The sequence below is a fragment of the Mauremys reevesii genome, linkage group 7 (genome assembly GCF_016161935.1).
Source record: "Mauremys reevesii isolate NIE-2019 linkage group 7, ASM1616193v1, whole genome shotgun sequence".
Taxonomy (NCBI): Eukaryota; Metazoa; Chordata; order Testudines; family Geoemydidae; genus Mauremys; species Mauremys reevesii.
This window is the reverse complement of record NC_052629.1, coordinates 12,225,664-12,244,097: the sequence shown is the minus strand read 5'-3', so window position 1 is coordinate 12,244,097 and position 18,434 is coordinate 12,225,664. Positions and strand designations below refer to the sequence as shown.

Sequence of the window (18,434 nt, the reverse complement as noted above, 5' to 3'; positions counted from 1 at the left end):
CAGTTACACCAGTAGAAAAGTGCTTCTACCAGTATAGCTTATTCCAGTTAGGAAGTGAAATCAGCCATCCTGGTATCAGGCAGCATTTTTCTGGTATAACTGTGTCCACACTGGAGTTTGGTTATGTAGGAAGTTACTGTACTTCTCAGCATGCAGCCCCTGGGGGCATATTGTCCTAAATCCTGGAACTTATGGAGGTTCTGCTATGCCCAATAAAACATATAGAACAGAGATTTGGTCCTGTGGGGAAAAAAATCTTGTCAAAAAACAGAAGTGTTGAGCATCTAGCTGTTATTACCTTTACAGTGCTAAATATGGGGCCACCCTCTAGAATTTTTCCTGTGCTACTCTATTTTGATGGGGTTTATATTCCCAGATTAGTATGAGTGCCCTGTAACCCCTTCCCTTTTCTTCAGGAATTTAGATGATCTTGCTGGATACATAGATTTCCCAGTGGATCCTTTTGTTCCCATGAGGCTCCCATAGGATCCCAGAAATTAGAGATGGAAAAGCTCTATTAAATCATCACCAAACTAGGAATCTCCCAATATTTGTAAAGGAATGTTAGTCCTTCTCTGTTTTTATTTATCTTTCTTAATTGGAACTTACCCAGGTATCGGAGTGCAGCAGATGGCTCTTTCCTTTTTTCTGGCTAGAGAAGTCCCTACATCCAAAAGTGACTATCTTCTTAATCTGTGCTATTCATATTCCAGGCCTAAGAAGCAGGGATGTGTGTCAAAGGGATATCTAGGGGAATAACCGGGTGCATGCTGTGTTTTAAGACATGCAGGGCACAGATCTACTGGTGGCGTGCGGGGTATTTGGAAAAATTGACCAAGGGGTCCAATCCAGTATCCACTCAAGGCAGCGCTAGTTTTGCCATGCACTTTACTGCAGAAGGAGCAGGTAGAAAATTAGACCAGTTACACAGTGCTGGTTTGAAACCATAGAGCAAAATCTTGAGTGTTGTCAGCATGCTGACGTGTGCAGCTTCATAGCCTTAGGCCAGCTTATGAAACTCACTCCTTGTTATCTGCAGGCGTAGGCCCAGTCACTGTTACTGCTGTACATTGGTATCAAAATGTCTGTTTTACCTTGCACTGCGTTAACAATGTCCTGACACATTCTCAACTCATTAGTGCACACGTGTAGGGGGGCGGGCAGGGTTGGGGGGGTGTATTTAAGAGCTAAAAGTGCTTAGGTCATTTTTGTTACAGTCAAACAAGTTTCAGGTAATTTCTGGAAACATCATTGTTTAACCATTTAAAGTATTTTTTTTAAACAACATAATTTTAAAATGCAGCATTTTGTGAGCGCTAACTCAAGGGATTGCATGGGAACCACCATGCTAAATGGATTATAATGAGAGATGGATGGCTACATGCTATACAGCTCTGAAAATGTGTGTGTCAGTCTTTAGCATTGGTGGAAATGAATCGGAGTAGAAACTGACCAACCTAATTTTACTGTTCAACTTAGTGAAATGCAAAAGGTATAAACACAGCATAAGAGGAAACTAGATGTTTAAATCTCACTCAGTTTCAATAATTCAAGGTGTTTCCATAATGCAGGTAAGAACTGGCAATGTTTTTTTTTTTTTTTTTTAAATCTCAACACTCTCCTTTTAAGCAAAGAAATCTAAAAACAAATGACAGCTTTCCTTTGTCTTTTTGGTGTATCTCCTTATAGCACTTTCCTGGGAGTGAGCAGCTCTCTTTGGAGCTTATTTCCAAGGTTGGCCCTCCAGGTGCAAACTAGCCATGAAATCACACTGTGGAATGGATGTCAAAGTGTTTGACATCTTATCACCATCTCTTATCCAGGCTCGCAGATACTATGGGGATGGGTGCCAAATAAAAATGTAGATAGGTGGGGATAAGGGGATAGGTGGGGATAGGTGGTTCTGAAGATACCATGCACCATTTTGTTGCTGTGTTTTGCAAGCTGGAGTCTTGTTTGCCTTCCGTTTCATTTTAGGATGTTCTTTCCTCTAATGTAATGAAGGTGGGAAGCAGCTTTCCATCTTCAGAGTGCCATATGCAATCCTCTCAACATCTGTGTGAGCTAGGAAGCCGGTATTATTTATCCACATTTTGCAGGTGGGGAAAAGCCAAAGCAGAGAGGTGAAGTGACTTGCCCAAGGCCATTCAGTGAGTCATTTGCAGAGCTGGGATTTTGACTTGAGGACTAGGAACCATGAGCTCCTATGTTCAGTCTATTTATACCATTCTGCTTCTTGCCTAAACTCAAAAAAATCATTCTATGCTATTAAAGGAGGCATGATGCTGAAGAACAGTCAGTCACTTCATACATTAATGGAGTGGCAAGAAGGGTTTCTTTAAGTGCATTGTGAAGGCAAATTCCCCAAACGCATGAATTGTATAAAATAGAAATTACTAGTGCATTTGTGTGTGTTAATTCATCTTCTGTCTTTGACCTTCAGGCAAAAGTAGACAATGAAATCCTTGATTACAAGGATTTAGCAGCTATTCCCAAAGTCAAGGCCATTTATGACATTGAACGTCCAGACCTAATTACTTATGAGCCATTCTACACTTCCGCCTACGAGGAGAGACAGGAGAGACAGAGTCTTGGAGAGGTAATGAATTCATGAGCGACCCATTCTATTATACGCTATCATTCAAAGTCAGCTACGCTTCTGTCCTCCTTTGAAACTGTTTGTAACTGACACGATTTAATGCTGTTGTTGCTGCTGTTCAGTCCAAGTGCTTGCATCTATCAGGTCCATGTTTAAAGGAAGGGATTGTGATGTTGACTCATACCTTGCATCTCATCGTGTGGCCAGCTGCAGAAGTAAATATATGGCTTCTCTGTATATCTTGCCTTCAGTTAACACCAGCATCTAACTAAGGGGTGGCGGGGTGTGGGTCTTCCTTCATATATATTCGTTACACACACTAACTATTTGGCTGCTTACAAGCTCAGTGCATGAGGCAAACACAACTCCGGTGCTGTGTCATGTACCAAGTATATCACTTTAACGTGCTGATGTTCCCAGTGGATTGCCAGGGTGCCAAACAAATATCATAGCAGTGTGGCAATGAAAGGGTTAACAGCACTGGGATTTTGACAAACACATCTCATGGGGGGGAAAGAGGCCCAAAGCATTTTTCCAGATGTGGGATAGATTCAGATGAGATGCTAATCATTCACATAGTTATATCCAGGAAGGTGCATTGGCTTGCTCTATCGAAGCAGTTGTTTTCTGCTTTAATTGCTGTATATCTGCCATTTGATAGCAAGCCTTATATCCTGCATCAAAAAGAGCATCTGGTCTCTCTTCTGAAAGTTGTGCTTGAAAGGGTGCAGATTTCTTTCGGTTTCTCCAGGTGATCTTCCCTGCTCATAATTGCACATGGGTGGTATTGCCTTCCCAAATCTCAGTACGTTTGATTCGAAGTAGATTGGTCATTTCATGCCTTCTGAGGGAGTAAAAGGCACTTTCAGAAATGAAGATCGAAACAGATAGTGGGTCCAAATCTGCTCAGTTCCACCCTGGCAATCCCTATGATCCCAGTGAGTGTATTTGAGTGCAGCAATTGGCCCGTTGTTTCTGACGGTCTCAGAGCCTTAGGAGAAACCAGCCTTTCACATCCAAACAAATTGTGTATATGCTCGGCATACATCCTACCGCCTCTCTCAGCAGTGCCAACCCTTGGCAGAGCATCTGCTTCTTCCTTCTCTAACAATACAGAGGAAATGAGCCTGAACTGAACTTTGTCTTATGGGTGTGTAAAAGGGGATGGGGTGGAAAGATGGCATAAATTATTCACGTGGGGGAGACATTTTCTGAGGCACTCGTGGCATTTAGGCACCCAACTTGGTGTCTTTGAAAATCTCCCCCATCAACAAATAGTCTGCCTGCCAGTGAATGGGAGAGCTGGATCATGCTGACCATTATCACTAAGGGCCCTAGTTTTCTCACCATTGTATTTGCCGTTTACATAGTTCACAGGGGTTGTTCTCTTCATATGTGTGTACCGTTAAACTACAACAATGGTTGAGAGTGCAGGAGAACGACAGCTCAGGAACTTGGTAATGAATTACAGAACCTTGCACTTCTAGTCCAGGTCGGTGGTGAATCTAAGTGATGTCTAATTAGAGGTGTCCGTGAAATGAATGGTGGTTTCTAACCCCAGAGCCCAGTAGACAAGAGCCCTCCTTGCAAAAACCACTACCAGAATCAACACCAGTTTGTCCCCTGATGGTCACAGAAGAGAGACCTGAATGGACTAGGGGAAATGAAGAACCCTCTCCCCTTGGAGGTGGTGACATCCGGTCACTTTTGATGCTCTTTGACAAAGCAGCATGGCGGAAGCTTGTCTGCAGCTGCCCACATGGTACCTGTTGTTGTGGATAAATAAGAGGTTTCAGAAAGTCTCTTCAATCCAATGCTTTTCAGTAGCAATAAATTCACTTACGTTCTTTAAAAAGAAAAGTAATAGAAAGAATACAGAAATAGGGAGGCAGCATTGGCTAGTGGCTAGGGTACTGGCCTGGGAGTCAGGAGACCTGGGTTCTGCCACTGACTTCTGTGTGACCTTGGGCAAATCGCTTCACTCTTTATGCCTCTGTTTTTCCTCCCAGCCCTTCTTGGTCTTCTCTCTTTAGATTGTAAGCTCTTCAGTGTAGGAGCCGTCTGTTGCCATGTGTTAATACAGTGTCAAACACCATAAGATCCCAATCTTGGCTGGGGCTTGTAGGTAGTAGTGTTAAATAAATCACTGTTGTTAAGATAGAAGATACATACAGACATGGAGAGGGATTGCGCTCTGTATGAAAAAAAGTTTACACTCTGTATGTAAACTAATGATACATATTTCCAGTCAACCATATCCCTCTTTGTGGAGTGTTTGCATAGCATTTTAGTCATCAGTAAATGTTATGTGAATGTGTGAACAAAGATTGATTTATAGTCCTAAAATTTTTTTCAATGAACGAACTTAGTTAAAATTTCGCTGTAAACCAGCCCACTAGTCTAGCGTATTTGCCTTTACTCACTCAGGGCTAAAGACTTTGGTACTTATATTGAGTACACCTCCCATTGACTTCATTTATAATCATGCTCAATTAAGGACCACAGCATTTGGTCCTAAGAAAGAAGTGATTTCCATTGGTACATCAGTGATGTGCCCTTAATTGAAGGTTTGGCAAACATTATGCTTCCAAGATATGTGGCATCACATTTCACAGTAACTTCATTTGCCATGCACTGTCTAAGGCCTTGCCAACACAAGGTCTACGCATGGCGCCATTGTGAAACGAGTGGTTGCCATGGTTGCTGGGGAACATATTCATTTTCTTGGCACTGGGATGTACATATTTGGGCTGTTCATTGACAAGGGCTGTCCAGTTAAGCAGCGGTCCATCCTAATATATAACATGGGGGATAAATCAGTTCCCTAGGCACACTCCTGATTAGCTACATCCCTCTCTGTAGTTTGTTGCATGTGACTTTTAACCTGACATTATAAAAATGAAATATGATAAACTTTCATTAACCTTCCATTGGGCTTTTATTTGGTTTTGTCACAATTCATGGGAAGGGCAGTATTTTTTTTCAACGTCCATTTGATACAATTAAGTTCAAAATAAAATTTGTTACAATCCCCTCAGACAAGAGGGGTCATCTTATGCAGAAGTTCAGTGGGGGTTATAGCAGTGCTGGTTTAAGGTACCAGAGTTTTGCTGAGTGCTGCAACCAAAATCCCCTACTGGGAACTTACCCATGAATGTTTCACCATATAATATTATTCACTTCTGTTTCTTTTATGTAACAGAGTTCAGTGCCATTACCTCTTACGAGCTCTGTGGGGTCCACTCTCCCCTCACTATGCACACAGCTCCAATTATAGTCCTGTGCACCCAGACAGGAGAGCGGAGAGAAACTCTGAGGTATTTTCCATCCATCCCTCATACTCCTTTGCAATGAAACTTTATCAGACTGAATTCTTCTCCCCTAAGTTGTACAGAAACCCCATCAACAATAATAGGGCCAAGCTGTGAGTCATCTTTGAGAAGGTGGAGCAAGGAGGACAGAGCACATGGAACTTTTTCTCTTGCACAAGATCCAAGCACAAATTTGCTAGCAGCCCTAACCCTGGGGGGTACAAATCGTTGACTCTGCCTCCCCCCTGCACCAGCCTCTGGAGCTGACTGGGTGCTGACTACTCTGAATTTTGGGACCTATTTATCAAGCAAAAATGCTCTACAGCAGCAGAGCAGATGAAAAGCTGCTTCAGTTGTCCCTTTGGCAGCTGCTCTGCCCCGTGTTTTCCTCTTATCTGTGGTTCCAGGCACAATATAGGGTAGCATTAGACTTTCTTCCTTTTAATCATTTTTCAAATAGTCTCTCTCTAAGGCCTGGTCTACACTGGGGGGTGGGGGAGGAATCGATCTAAGATACTCAACTTCAGCTACAAGAATAGCGTAGCTGAAGTCGACGTATCTTAGATCAACTTAGATTGACTTACTTTGCGTCCTCGCAGCACGGGATCGATGGCTGCTGCTCCCCCATCGACTCTGCTTCCGCCTCTCACCGTGGTGGAGTTCTGGAGTCGACGGAGAGTGCGTTTGGGAATCAATGTATTGCATCTAGACAAGACACGATACATCGATCCACGATAGATTGATCCGACGGGTAGTGTAGACATACACTAATCTATTCAGTTCATTCCTTGATAAATCCCTGTACTGTGTCTTTAAAAGTCTGTAATGAGAAAAGTTTTCACATAGCGCCATCTAGTGGAGGCCAACCAGCTAGTAGTTTAGTTACAGTGGCTACAGGAATTAGTTGGGAAGAGAAACTAAGCTCAGGATGTGAAGTACTGGGGTATTAACTTGTTAACATAATAGATACGCAAGTAGGAAGAAATCATTTTGTAATAATATATAGTGGCATTAGAAAGGTTTGTTGTTTGGTCATAAATATACAACTGGGCTGACCTTTGAAGATGTTCCAAATGTTCAAACTATACAAAATCCACAAGTCTGCAATTTCTCTCCCACCGTAGTGCCCTGATCGGTGGGAGTTGGGTCTCTTGACTTTTGGTGCATTAATTATTGTGAGAAGTTGCTTTTCATCAGTATTCCCTTTCTTTCAAGAGACTATAGCACTGAAGGACTCTGACCAACTACTGCTGCTTATATCACTGCTGTTGTAATCTGCAACGGCTTTTTCTTGAACCTGTCTACTGCTTTACTAGAGAGAGAGACCAACCTAACAATTCTAAAGCAGGGAAAATTCTTACTGAAGTCAATGAGAGTTTTGCTGATATCAGGACTACAGGCTTAACTCCAGAAATACTAAAACTACTATTACCCTGCCAGTAAAATGACCCATGTAAATGTGGTATAACTGTTATGTGGTGATCCAGCAAAACACTTAAGGTCTTATGTAACTTTAAGCATCTGAGTATCCCTATTGGTTTTTAAGGAACTGTAGGTGAAATCCTGGGGTTATTGAAGTCAATGGGAATTCTGCCATTGATTTCAGTGGAGACACGTTTGATCCCAACTGCTTTTTTTGAATCGGCTTAGTTTTGAAATCATCACTTTCCATTTGCACCAGTTTACTTCCCTGAACTTTTCCCTTTTTGCTTCTAAATATGCCTCTCGGTATATTTGAAACTGAATAGTTTAAAAACTTCAGCGTGGTAGAAAGCCAGACAAGTGGTCATATAAAGCCATGTGATAAATTGCCCATAATGAAATGTCATGCACTCAAGCCAAAACAAGTCACGCATGTATCTACATACTTTGCATTCATAGTGACACCAACCCCTCTGGAGCTTACAGTATTAGAGCAGGGAATGTGTAGGAGATAGCTATATTGCACTTTGTATCCACATTGTCTGACTGGTCAGCTGGGGTGGGTGTGTGTGTGTAGGTCTGAGGGACTAACATGCACACTTATTACCAGCGATTCTGCATACATTTCATACCGTTACCATGGTGTGTGGTTATGACAGATAGGCCAGAACCAGCAGTTTTATTGCTGAGACACAATCTTATTAACTGTATAGTTTTGCAATAACTGTGGTATAATTTAAAAGCACCAGCTGTGCCTGAGTTTACTATGGCAGTTAAATAAATAATACTAATGTTTAGTACATACGAGAAACATTTTAAATTCTAATCTTTAGGGAAGGAGGATTGTCTAGTGATGAAAGGCACATGACTGGGAATCAGATGTGACTTTTATTCCCAGCTGTACAACCAACTTTCTGTATAACCTTGGGCCTCACTTAAACAAAACAAAAACACCCCCCCTTGTGCCTCAGTTTCCACATCTGTATACTAAGATTGATAGCACTTCCCCAGCCTTGCAGGGGTGTTGAGATGAAAGGTGCTAACAGAGAGCAATGTAGTAGTATTTTTTCTGTCCATTTCCTTCACGTATATGTAATCCCAATCTGCTCTCTTTCATGCATAAGTGTGGAAGAGCATGTGGCTGATTTAAAGAGCAAGCACATTAAGGAAATATTGTTGACAAGGCTTTGGGGACAGGTTGACCTTGGCCAGAAGGTTGGGGGGGTGGGGGAAATGTGCCTGACGCAGAAAATGGGAAGTTGTCCTCAGTGGTGTTGGAACCATTTTTATAGTGGGTGTGCTGAAAGCCACTGAACAAAACTGTAAACCTATATGATGGAAACCAGTTCAAGCCGGGGGTACTTCTGCACCCCCAGCACCTTTAGTTCCAACACCTCCGGTTGTTCTGTATTTCTGGTGCCCCACAAAGCCCTTAGTTTAAGATGAATTTACTTTTGATTTCCACTTGAAAGCTTTTGTGCATAACAACTATAGTTATTACATTAATAACACCTTTTGATTTTTTTTATCTTACAGCTACCTTATAATTACCACCATTGTTAGATGGTTGAAAGATAACATTGCAGGGTATTTGACTGAATTAATCATACTTGCTTTTTGGTGGCCAGAAACTTAGGCTGCTTCAGAGCCCAGGCATGGGCAGCATGGAGAAAATCCAACTTCAGGGCTAAAATGGCCCCAGTTACTCCTATGCTGTTGGGGTCTAAACACACCTTGCTGTGTTTAGATCAGCATTTGCTGGCAAAGCAGGAGCAAGCTTGTTTCTGTAACATTCTCTCTTTCATGTCTTGCAGTCTCCAAGGACACTGTCTCCCACCCCGTCTGCAGAAGTAAGTCTGATGGAGCCCTCTGGGGCAATATGTCACAGTTGCTAGAATTATTGCTGCCAGGAAGTGCAGTTATTGATTGCTGTATTGATAGCCCAGTTCTATTTGCTATTTACATAGCACAGCTTTTTGGATTATTGAAAGTGCAGGAAAATCAAAAGAGAGGACATTTAGTGCTAGCTGTCCGATTGCTATGGAGAATGAAGCCACTGCAGGATTTGATGTCTGCAAAGCAAAGGCATTTATCAAAGTCTATACAGCAAAGGTCACTTTCATGAATTTTTCTTTGTTGTGGCGCATAGATCAGGGCCAAATCAGGAGCTGGTTTATAGCAGCTGAAGATCTGTCCCTAAGCATCTGAATACTATACACTGCTCCCCATGAAAATCTTAGTGAGAAAACATTACTGTGGCATTCCTCTAGAGGGTACCCTGAACATTATAGTGACACTAAACACAGGTTAAGGCATTTGTCAAGATTTTAGTTGCTACCACTATATATACATTGTCACTGGTTTTGTTTTAAGTAAAATGTACACTTACCTCTACATGCTTCCAGTTCTATAATAATTTTATGAACATGCTTATGGTCTTGGAGTTTTCCAGTTACACCTCTCCCACAGGAAAGGTATGTTGCAGGGGGATTGATTGCTTTTTTTGTTCCAAGATCTACAAAAGTGACCATGATCTTAGATGGCCACTAATGAAACATTTAAAAGGGCCTGATTTTTAGAGGGTGGTGGCTGAGCCCTAAAAACCAGGCCTTCTTAAGGAATCTCAGGATGAAACATCCCAAATCACTATTCGCTTATGAAAACTGAGGCATAAGTGTTACTTACCAGAATTCAGCCTGCAGGTCAGATGGAATTAGAGGACTCTAGAACTTAGCTGTTAGTCTCTACAGCGATAGATTCTAGGAGAGAACTTTTGACTGTATGATAGTGAAACAGACATTAAGATGAAAGGATGTTATTCCGTTAGCAGGTTCCATTGACATCTTGAGGCCATTGAAAGCCAAGTATAGTTGGAAAATTGTCTGGAGTGCACTTAAAGCGTTTTTTTAATTATTATTATTTATTAATTCTTCCAATGCTTCTTATTCTTCAGGGTTATCAGGATGTTCGGGATCGCATGATTCACAGGTCAACCAGTCAGGGCTCTATTAGTTCTCCTGTGTATAGTCGACACAGCTACACTCCCACAATGTCACGCTCCCCTCAGCATTTCCACAGACCTGGTAAGAGCAACTGCATCAGCAATTTACAACTTGAAGCATTGTATTTCTTATTATGTCACTCAATGAAATAGAGAAGAAACTATTAATTGTCTAGCACTGAAAAACTAGTGGCAAATTTTAAAACTCTCATTCCTATTTATTCTTCTCATTCTTTGACAAATTAGTGTATCTCATGAATGCATTGTAAATTACTCACCTGTTTTATAACAAAGTAGAATTAGGAATATTTTTATGTATTTGAACGTAAACCATTTTTTGCTGCATGGAATTTAGGATGGCTGCCTGGTGTCTGAAGGAAAACAATACATCTTGAAAATAAAAATCATGGCCTAAGTTTCTAAAGTGACTAGTGATTTTTGGGTACCTAACATCTTAGACTCCTGCTTTTCAGAAAGTGCTGAGCATCTGTCCTCTAAAAATGAGGCCCCTTTAAGGTGTCTCAAGGTGGGCACCCAAAAATTCAGACACCCAAAATCACTAGTCACTTCTGAAAATTTAGGCCCATATTTGCCAAGTAGAATTTCTTAATTAAAAGCCTAGTCAGTTGCCAAAGGCTACATTTAAATAATATGGAATCTAACGTATTCACTCAGAAGTAATACAGTTGCATGTAAAAAATAGACAAATATACACACTACTTCAGGTTCCCAGTGCATTCATAATTATTCATTATATGTATGAAATGTATGCATATGTTTGCATTTTTATAAATACACGTTAGGCACTCATTTTGTTGAAATATGGCTCTGAAGGTTATTTCTTAATATACTCCTTCAGATATGTTGAGTTTTCATATTATATTGATAAAATAAAATCTTTGTAATGAAGTTTTAGATTAAGCAATACACTCAGACAGCCATATTCCCATCACTGATTACTCAGCACCAGAATGGTTGGGAAACCAAAAGGCCATATGCAGTAGGAGCTGTATTTTTAAAAGTAGGGATCTATGAAAGAATGATCAGTGTGGAGTTTGAGTGACTTAATTGTCTTCTAGTGGTGGAGGGCTAAAAACTGCTAGTTATCTATATCAAAAAATACTTCATTTTAAGGACCTAATTTCATGATGTGGGACAGAAAGTCAATACTGTATGTTACAAGATGCTGACAACATGATGATGTTTTAAGATGTGCATTGTAGTTAAAACCAAAGGAGGCTGACAAAGTATGAAAAAGCTGCAAACTTCTGTTTAGTGCTATCAGATCTCTTAAGGCTTTTCACGTTTTGTTTATGTCACAGATTTGGACAAATCTGGGCTTTATTCCAAAGTTTACTGTGACACTGAGTTTCACTATTTCAGTTTTTAAAAAAAAGCCATATGTTTATGTAAAGTACTTTCCTTTGGAACAATCTCTCTGTTTATATGTTCCCCAGCTTTTCTTCAATGTAGATATGAGCTCCAGCCACAAAGTTTGGATGCAGATCTGAAATGTGCCTAAGTTTGTGGAGCACAGAGTATTTTGGGGGGTTTTGTTTCAGGTCATAGCTACTTAAATATCACATCTTTTGGCTCATTTCCCAAGAAATTTGTATTACTCACTTCTTTCTGTTCTATACATAATACCATTTTCCTGTAGCATTCTTATTTTTTATCTTTCAACATGCTTCGAACTAATCATTTGTAATGCTCTATAATTCTCTCCCAGCATTACTGGAGTTGATCAGTTAAAGCAGTACCTATCTCATCACCTTCTTGTTGGCAAGAACACAGATACTTTTTGCATGATTAAGCTGAGTTCCCTTACATAACTTCTTGCTTTGTCTGGCTCCAAGGCAACCCTTGAGAAAGAAGTGAACCACTTTGGAGTAGTCCCTGTTAGCGCATTACATTTCTTTAAGCAATTCGTGCTTTACACGTTTTGCAAAAGTTTGCAGCCTTTTTTCCCCCCTACCTCAGCTGCTCTTTGGAATTTCTTAAAACAATAGGAAACGTTTTGCATGCCTCTGGCCTGCTGTTGTTTTGGTTACGCACTTATCAAAACAGCTGCTTTCTAAATTAATTTGGATTCAGAGTTTGTGATGTTTGCATGAGGATAGCAGGCTAATTTCTGGTAAATCAGTAGCTCTATATGCCAGAGAATGTTATACCAAATGGGAGGTACAATAAATCTGAGCCTGTATTCAAATACTTCCTGCAACTTTGCATAAATATTTTTGAACCCTGGTATTACTTTAACCTTTTGTCTTCCTACTTTTCAGACTCCTAATTATTCAGTGGTTTTTCCTTTGAAGCCTCTTTCCCTGCCTCTTATTTTTTCTTTTTTCTTTGTTTTCATTTGGTCTTGCCCCACGATTCCTTGCTGCTGCAGAGCTGCTGTCTACTGGTGTGCAACGGTTGTCATACCTGCGCACTAGCAGTCTCAGCTCCACCCACAATGACTCCCGCCCTAACTCCCCATTCCGACACCACTTCATTCCCCATGTCAAAGGTAAGGAGCCAGGCCTTTCCAGCTAGCGCCCTACAGAATGGAGATTTATTAGCATTCGGACAAAGCTAATAAGATGTATCTCCATAAGGTGACCATTGGCTGTGTAGCTCTCAGCATGCCTCAGAATGTGTCATTACACCTACAACTGTGTTAGACTGACATAGCATCTTCTCTCTGAGGAAATATGTCATTTCTAAGGGCCCTAGTTAAAGAGTCAGAATGTATATTGCATATAATAAATATACAGGAAAACATTATCACCAATCACTTAGAAAAGAGATGCACTGAATTGTGCTTATTTCCATAGCAGTCTATAATCCATATAGGACCTCTCATGTCCAATTTAATTCTTATTAATTCTGGATCCTTAAAATATAAATATTTAAGTTAAAAACCTCCCGCTAATATTGCCTGGATGAGGTCAAGCCAGTTGAGAATACTGAATAAAAAGCTTTTACATCATGTAAAGATCAACGGCAACAAGAACTCATCACTGTTAATTATGATGGCATTGATTACTGTCTGACCAAATGTTATTAAAATTTGTCGTCTTTCCTGTCTGCCCCTTCAGTGAGCTCATTCCAAATAGTAACCTCTATTTCTGCTTCTTGCCTTCTGTGAAAGTTGTATTTTATTTTCATTTTTACTGGAGCAGAGGCCAGCTGGTGCTCTCATTTCCCCAATGTGCTGGTGAAATGAGCAGTATCGGTTAGGTGAGGAGGTCACAATTTACATTCGCTGTGAGAGCTCAGGGAAGAGGCAGTAGCACAAGCTGAGCATATTTTATATTCCTGTTCTATTGACCAATGCAGACAGCATTGGTGTTACCAGTAAAAGAGTTTTAAACAGATTGTTGCCATGGTCTTCCAAGTAACGCTAATAGAGCTCAACCTTCTATTTCCCTCAAACACTCAGGTCAATGTTACTGATTTTGATCCTTGCATTTTTGTCGATTTTTGTTTTTTATTAATATGCTCTTCCAACCCGTTCCTTCCAATTCTTTTAATTGTGTCACAGTAAGAAATCTCACTTCGTACTTAAAAGATGGGGACCCTTAAAAATAGATGCACTGCTCATTTCAGCATGCAGTTGATCCATAAACTTTGCAATTTCAACATTTTTGCTGTAAATCTAGATTAATGCTCACCCTCCTTCCAATGGCACTTCTATTCCTTTTCCATTACTGTTAAGAGGAAAGCTTTTTCAACAGATAACACAGGAAAACTCTCTTCATATTCCTTCCCAATTGTTTTCAGTTATCTGAAAAATAAGAGTCTTGGGGGTTAAATCTGTGGCTCAGCTGTCAATCCAAATTACCAAATGGGACTATAGGAAAAGGGCATGTTTCCTATAAGATAAATGGGTAGCAAAAAATAGAAGATTCCACCATTGTACCAGGAGATTTTGTATACAAAACTTTGGCTTAAGTAAGATTCATTGGACTAGATTCTTAGCCAGTATAAATCAGCATAGATCAGCAAGGGAGTTGTATTGATTTACATCAGCCACAGATCCTACAGAAAGCTCCAAGGGTTGAACCCAACCTCGGTACTTAGATCCTGGGGAAAAGGGTACAAAATTTTTACAAAGCTCAAGGTACTGAATTCTACTTTGCAATGGGCCTGATTCTCCTGTCCCACCAGTGTAAATACACTGAAGTCAATGGAGTTACATTGCTGCAAAGCCAGCATAAGTGAAGGTAGAAGTAGGCCTGATGTACTGTACTGCACATGATTAACCTACAATAATCTGCATATGTAGGTTATTTTACCTAAGAGGCTAACAAAGATATAACGCTTTACCTTTGCAAGCCGTGTTCCAATTGGTTGGCATCTAATTGGGCACATAAAGTGCTAAAATAATGAAATCCAAGCATTAGACAAGCAAGGATTCATAATAGGGGTTAAATGAACGATGCAAATTATCCCTTTTGATCCCTAACTCGCAGCACTCATTGGCTGAGGCTGTGAAAGGCTCATGATGATGGACATTTCTTCATTAAATAGAATCTGGGGGCACATGTGCAATCTCTCTATATGCTATGTACTGTACGATTGTACGTGTGTACATAGTGTTATAAGGAGAGATTATATAGTTTGCACGGTATGTTTTTTTTCCTTTGCATTTCTTTGACATTCAAAATGTGTTGAGTTATAGTGCATCATATGGTACATGCTGCTCGCTATTCCATATTTATATCTGAGCTTTTTGTTAGCCAGTGATGGGATAGGGCTAGGTATCCATATTAGATTCTGTACTCTGCCTTCCCGTTGTCATTCCTCTGTGTCCAAGTACCTTTCTTACAGATCTGTGTAACAGAACACAAGGGAGCTGGCATTGGCTTCATAGGGTCTAGTGAGAACACCATGAATATGTAGCCACATAAGGTGTCTTGTCTATCCCAGGTATCTACTTTTCAGGGAAGATGATGGAGAATAGCTGCATTTGACCACTATGCTTCACATTCAGATATAATTTGGGGACAAAATAACCCTCAGACACCCCCAAATGGGCATTGCAATCCTGTCCGGGGATACTTTGAAATGATAGATACACTTGGCCAAATTCAAAGGTGAGATGTAAAGTGAATTCCCATGCACTTGGTCAGACTCTCTGTCCTACCTACCAATCTGTAAGGGCTGTTGTCATAGCCACATTGGTCCCAGGATATTACAGAGACAAGGTGGGTGAGGTAATGTCTTTTATTGGAGCGACTTCTATTGGTGAAAGAGCTCTTCCTCAGGTCCTGTAAGCTTGAAAGTGTCTCTCTCTCTCTCTCACCCACCAACAGAAGTAGATTCAATAAAAGATATTACTACACCCACCTTCTCTCTATTGTGTAAGGGAATCTAAATTGATGTAATTTATATGCTGAAGAGTCAGAAGAAGGTGTACATTTTCTCTTCTTTAAAGTCCACCTTCCTGTTCGTTAGCACTCATCGTGTGTGCATTATACCAACATAAACTCACTTAGGCCTGGTCGACACTTAAAGTTTAACTGTCGTTAAGGAGTGACCTAGTTATACCAGTAAAAGCCCTAGTGTTGACGCAGTTACATGAGTATAAGGCACTTTATACTGGTACAATGTATTTTGTTTTGCCAAACCAGAATAAGCTATACTGGTACAAGGACTTTTATGCCAATATAACTGTGTCTACACTGGAGAAAGAGGTTTGCTGCTTTAGCTATGCAGCATATACAAGCACACATCCATAGGCAAAACCTTGACCCCATTATAGTCAATAGAAAGTTCCTATTGACTGGAATGGGGCCAGAACTTTGCCCCCTCTGCCTAGAATTTTTCAGAGCTCTTCAAGAGCATTGCAGAGCCCCAGCAGGCTCATGGGCAAGCTAGGCCTCTGGGTTTAGAAGCATCATTGCGTGAGAGGTCACCTGCCCTCCCAAAATGTGCCTGGCACTGTAGTGGTGACTTTAGGCCTGTGTTACCACATGGAGCCACATACACACACCCTCAATGTCACTCAGAGCACCATTCCCAAATGCCTGCATGTGTGGTACTGACTCCAGTGCTCACAGGCTGCGGCAGACATTGAATGCTTTAACAGCCCTACCCTGGAAGAAAGCTGTGCTTTGGCTCAATTTCCTGGCTTTCTGCTCCACATAGGAAGTAGAGGCCAGAAATCCTTACAAATTGGTGAACGGTGGCTCACCACAGCCTGAGGAGGGCTGCAAGCTAGCAGGAGTTGTCCTGGCATGTCAGTGCAGTGGTTATTCAGAGGTACAGAGACTCAGTTATAACTTGACTAGGATCTGGATGTGGCTATGTATTTGTTAAGCTGCGTCTGGTTCTGTGAGCTTGGCTCTATTTCTGCATGTAAGTCATGTGGCAGTCACCATAAAGATCTGGAGCTGTCTGAAGTGGGGCTTCTTTGGTCATAGGCATCCTAAAATGCACTGAGCTATGAGCCAAGCATGGGATTCCTAGACTGCTGGCTGCAAGCCAGCTTTGCAAGCAAAGAAAGTAGCAGCCATAAACAAGACAGAGGGCAGCAGGAGGATAGGGAATCTGCACGAGAGAGGCATATACAGGTTGCCATTCAGTCAGTGGTGCCTCTATGGGTGGGGCTAGGGTGACCAAACAGCAAGTGTGAAAAATCGGGACAGGGAGTGGGGTGTAATAGGAACCTATATAAGAAAGACCCAAAAATCAGGACTGTCCCTATAAAATCGGGACATCTGGTCACCCTAGGTGGGGCTAATGCTCGGCACGGGGGACCAGACTCATTCAGTATTATACAAAAGTTTTTCCTGATTCTCTAAATGGTGATCAGCTGATCCCTGAGGCATAAGGTTACCTGAGCTTAGGAGGAGGATTAGTTAGTGAAAGGGAGCAGATGGAAAGACTTAAGAGAAGGGAAAGGTCTCTGAATTCCACTTCCCAGACTGCCGCATCCCAATGATTTATATAAATTAAAACCACTTCCGATTTTCTCCTCATCCCCTGCCCATTAGAGTTCATATTCCTAGGGGTTTGTTTCCTTCAGTGCTGGCAGACCGAGGGAATGGCTACACTGCCAAAAGAAAGGTGTGTTCTTAGCTCAGGTTAGCTTACTTGGGTTAAAATAGTAGTGACGATGCTTGAGTTCCAGCCCAGGCTCCCTAATGGGCTTGAATTTAAGCTGCTAACCTGAGTTAGAAGCTGGGTTGCTGTTTCTTCACTGCTATTCTAACCTGAGTAAGCTAACCCGAGTTAAGAACACATCTTTTTCTTCAGTGTAGCCATTCCCTGAAGGGCTCCAGTGTGCTTTGTGGCTACATAACTAGAACTGCTGCACTGCTTTGGAAGTTTACAAAATGCCACAACACAGGTTTATCTTTGAGACAATAGGAGACATGTTCCTTTGCAAACATGTAAGGAATCACAAACTACAAGCATACACATAATGGCCACACACCAGCCATGGGTCATCGGGGTGGATGAAGGAGCAGGGGAGTGAGTCCATTTTTACACATAGATGCACGCTTATATGCACACTTTTTTCCTTATATTCCAAAGACAGACCATAGAGACAACTCTCACCCCAGAATTCTCTTTGATGTCCATTATGTATGTTACTCTGGAAGTATCGTGATAAGGAACACTTGCTTCCTGGAGCAGCATTCCCTAGTGCAGTGGCTTTCCATTTGAGCACCCTTCTCCCATTTGGTTGCATGACCCCTGACACCTGTTGGGGTTGAGGACTCCTGTCCTAGAGGTTTTGAAAATGAAGCTCACTATAGATTTCACTGGCTACTGCTGGGTTTTCCCGTTCCATCATAAACATGTTCTCCTTTTTAGTTGAATTTCACGGCTGATTTCATGTATCCAGTTCAAAGAAATTCTCCTCAGCAAGGAGCCTCTGGTATGTTTGGAGTGAGGAGAAAAGTAATTTAATGCTGCTAAAAGAATGACCCACCTTCTGGTCATTATAGTTCAGACGATGTCCTGCATGTCTGGAAAAGATGTTCCCCAGTAGACCCCCAGATTGAGGTCACTGTCATGGCTTGGGTCTCAGAGCTGATAAGGACCACCTTCCGTTTCTGTTAATCCATTATGTTCTCATTTCATCCTTATTTTTACTGGGCTG

The 18,434-nt window shown here is 41.3% G+C and overlaps 1 protein-coding gene across 21 annotated transcripts in view; it reads left to right on the top strand.

The window, feature by feature from the left end:
* ABLIM1 (actin binding LIM protein 1) overlaps window positions 1-18,434 on the top strand; it is a 295,428-nt gene that overhangs the window by 242,937 nt on the left and 34,057 nt on the right. For 19 of the 21 annotated variants that reach the window (XM_039546125.1, XM_039546132.1, XM_039546129.1 and 16 more), the window contains 3 exons: window positions 2,444-2,599; window positions 9,147-9,182; window positions 10,286-10,415. In XM_039546125.1, the coding sequence (XP_039402059.1) occupies window positions 2,444-2,599; window positions 9,147-9,182; window positions 10,286-10,415 (322 nt within the window). The remainder of the gene's footprint in view (window positions 1-2,443; window positions 2,600-9,146; window positions 9,183-10,285; window positions 10,416-18,434) is intronic. The other 2 variants (XM_039546138.1, XM_039546141.1) reach the window with 1 other exon arrangement.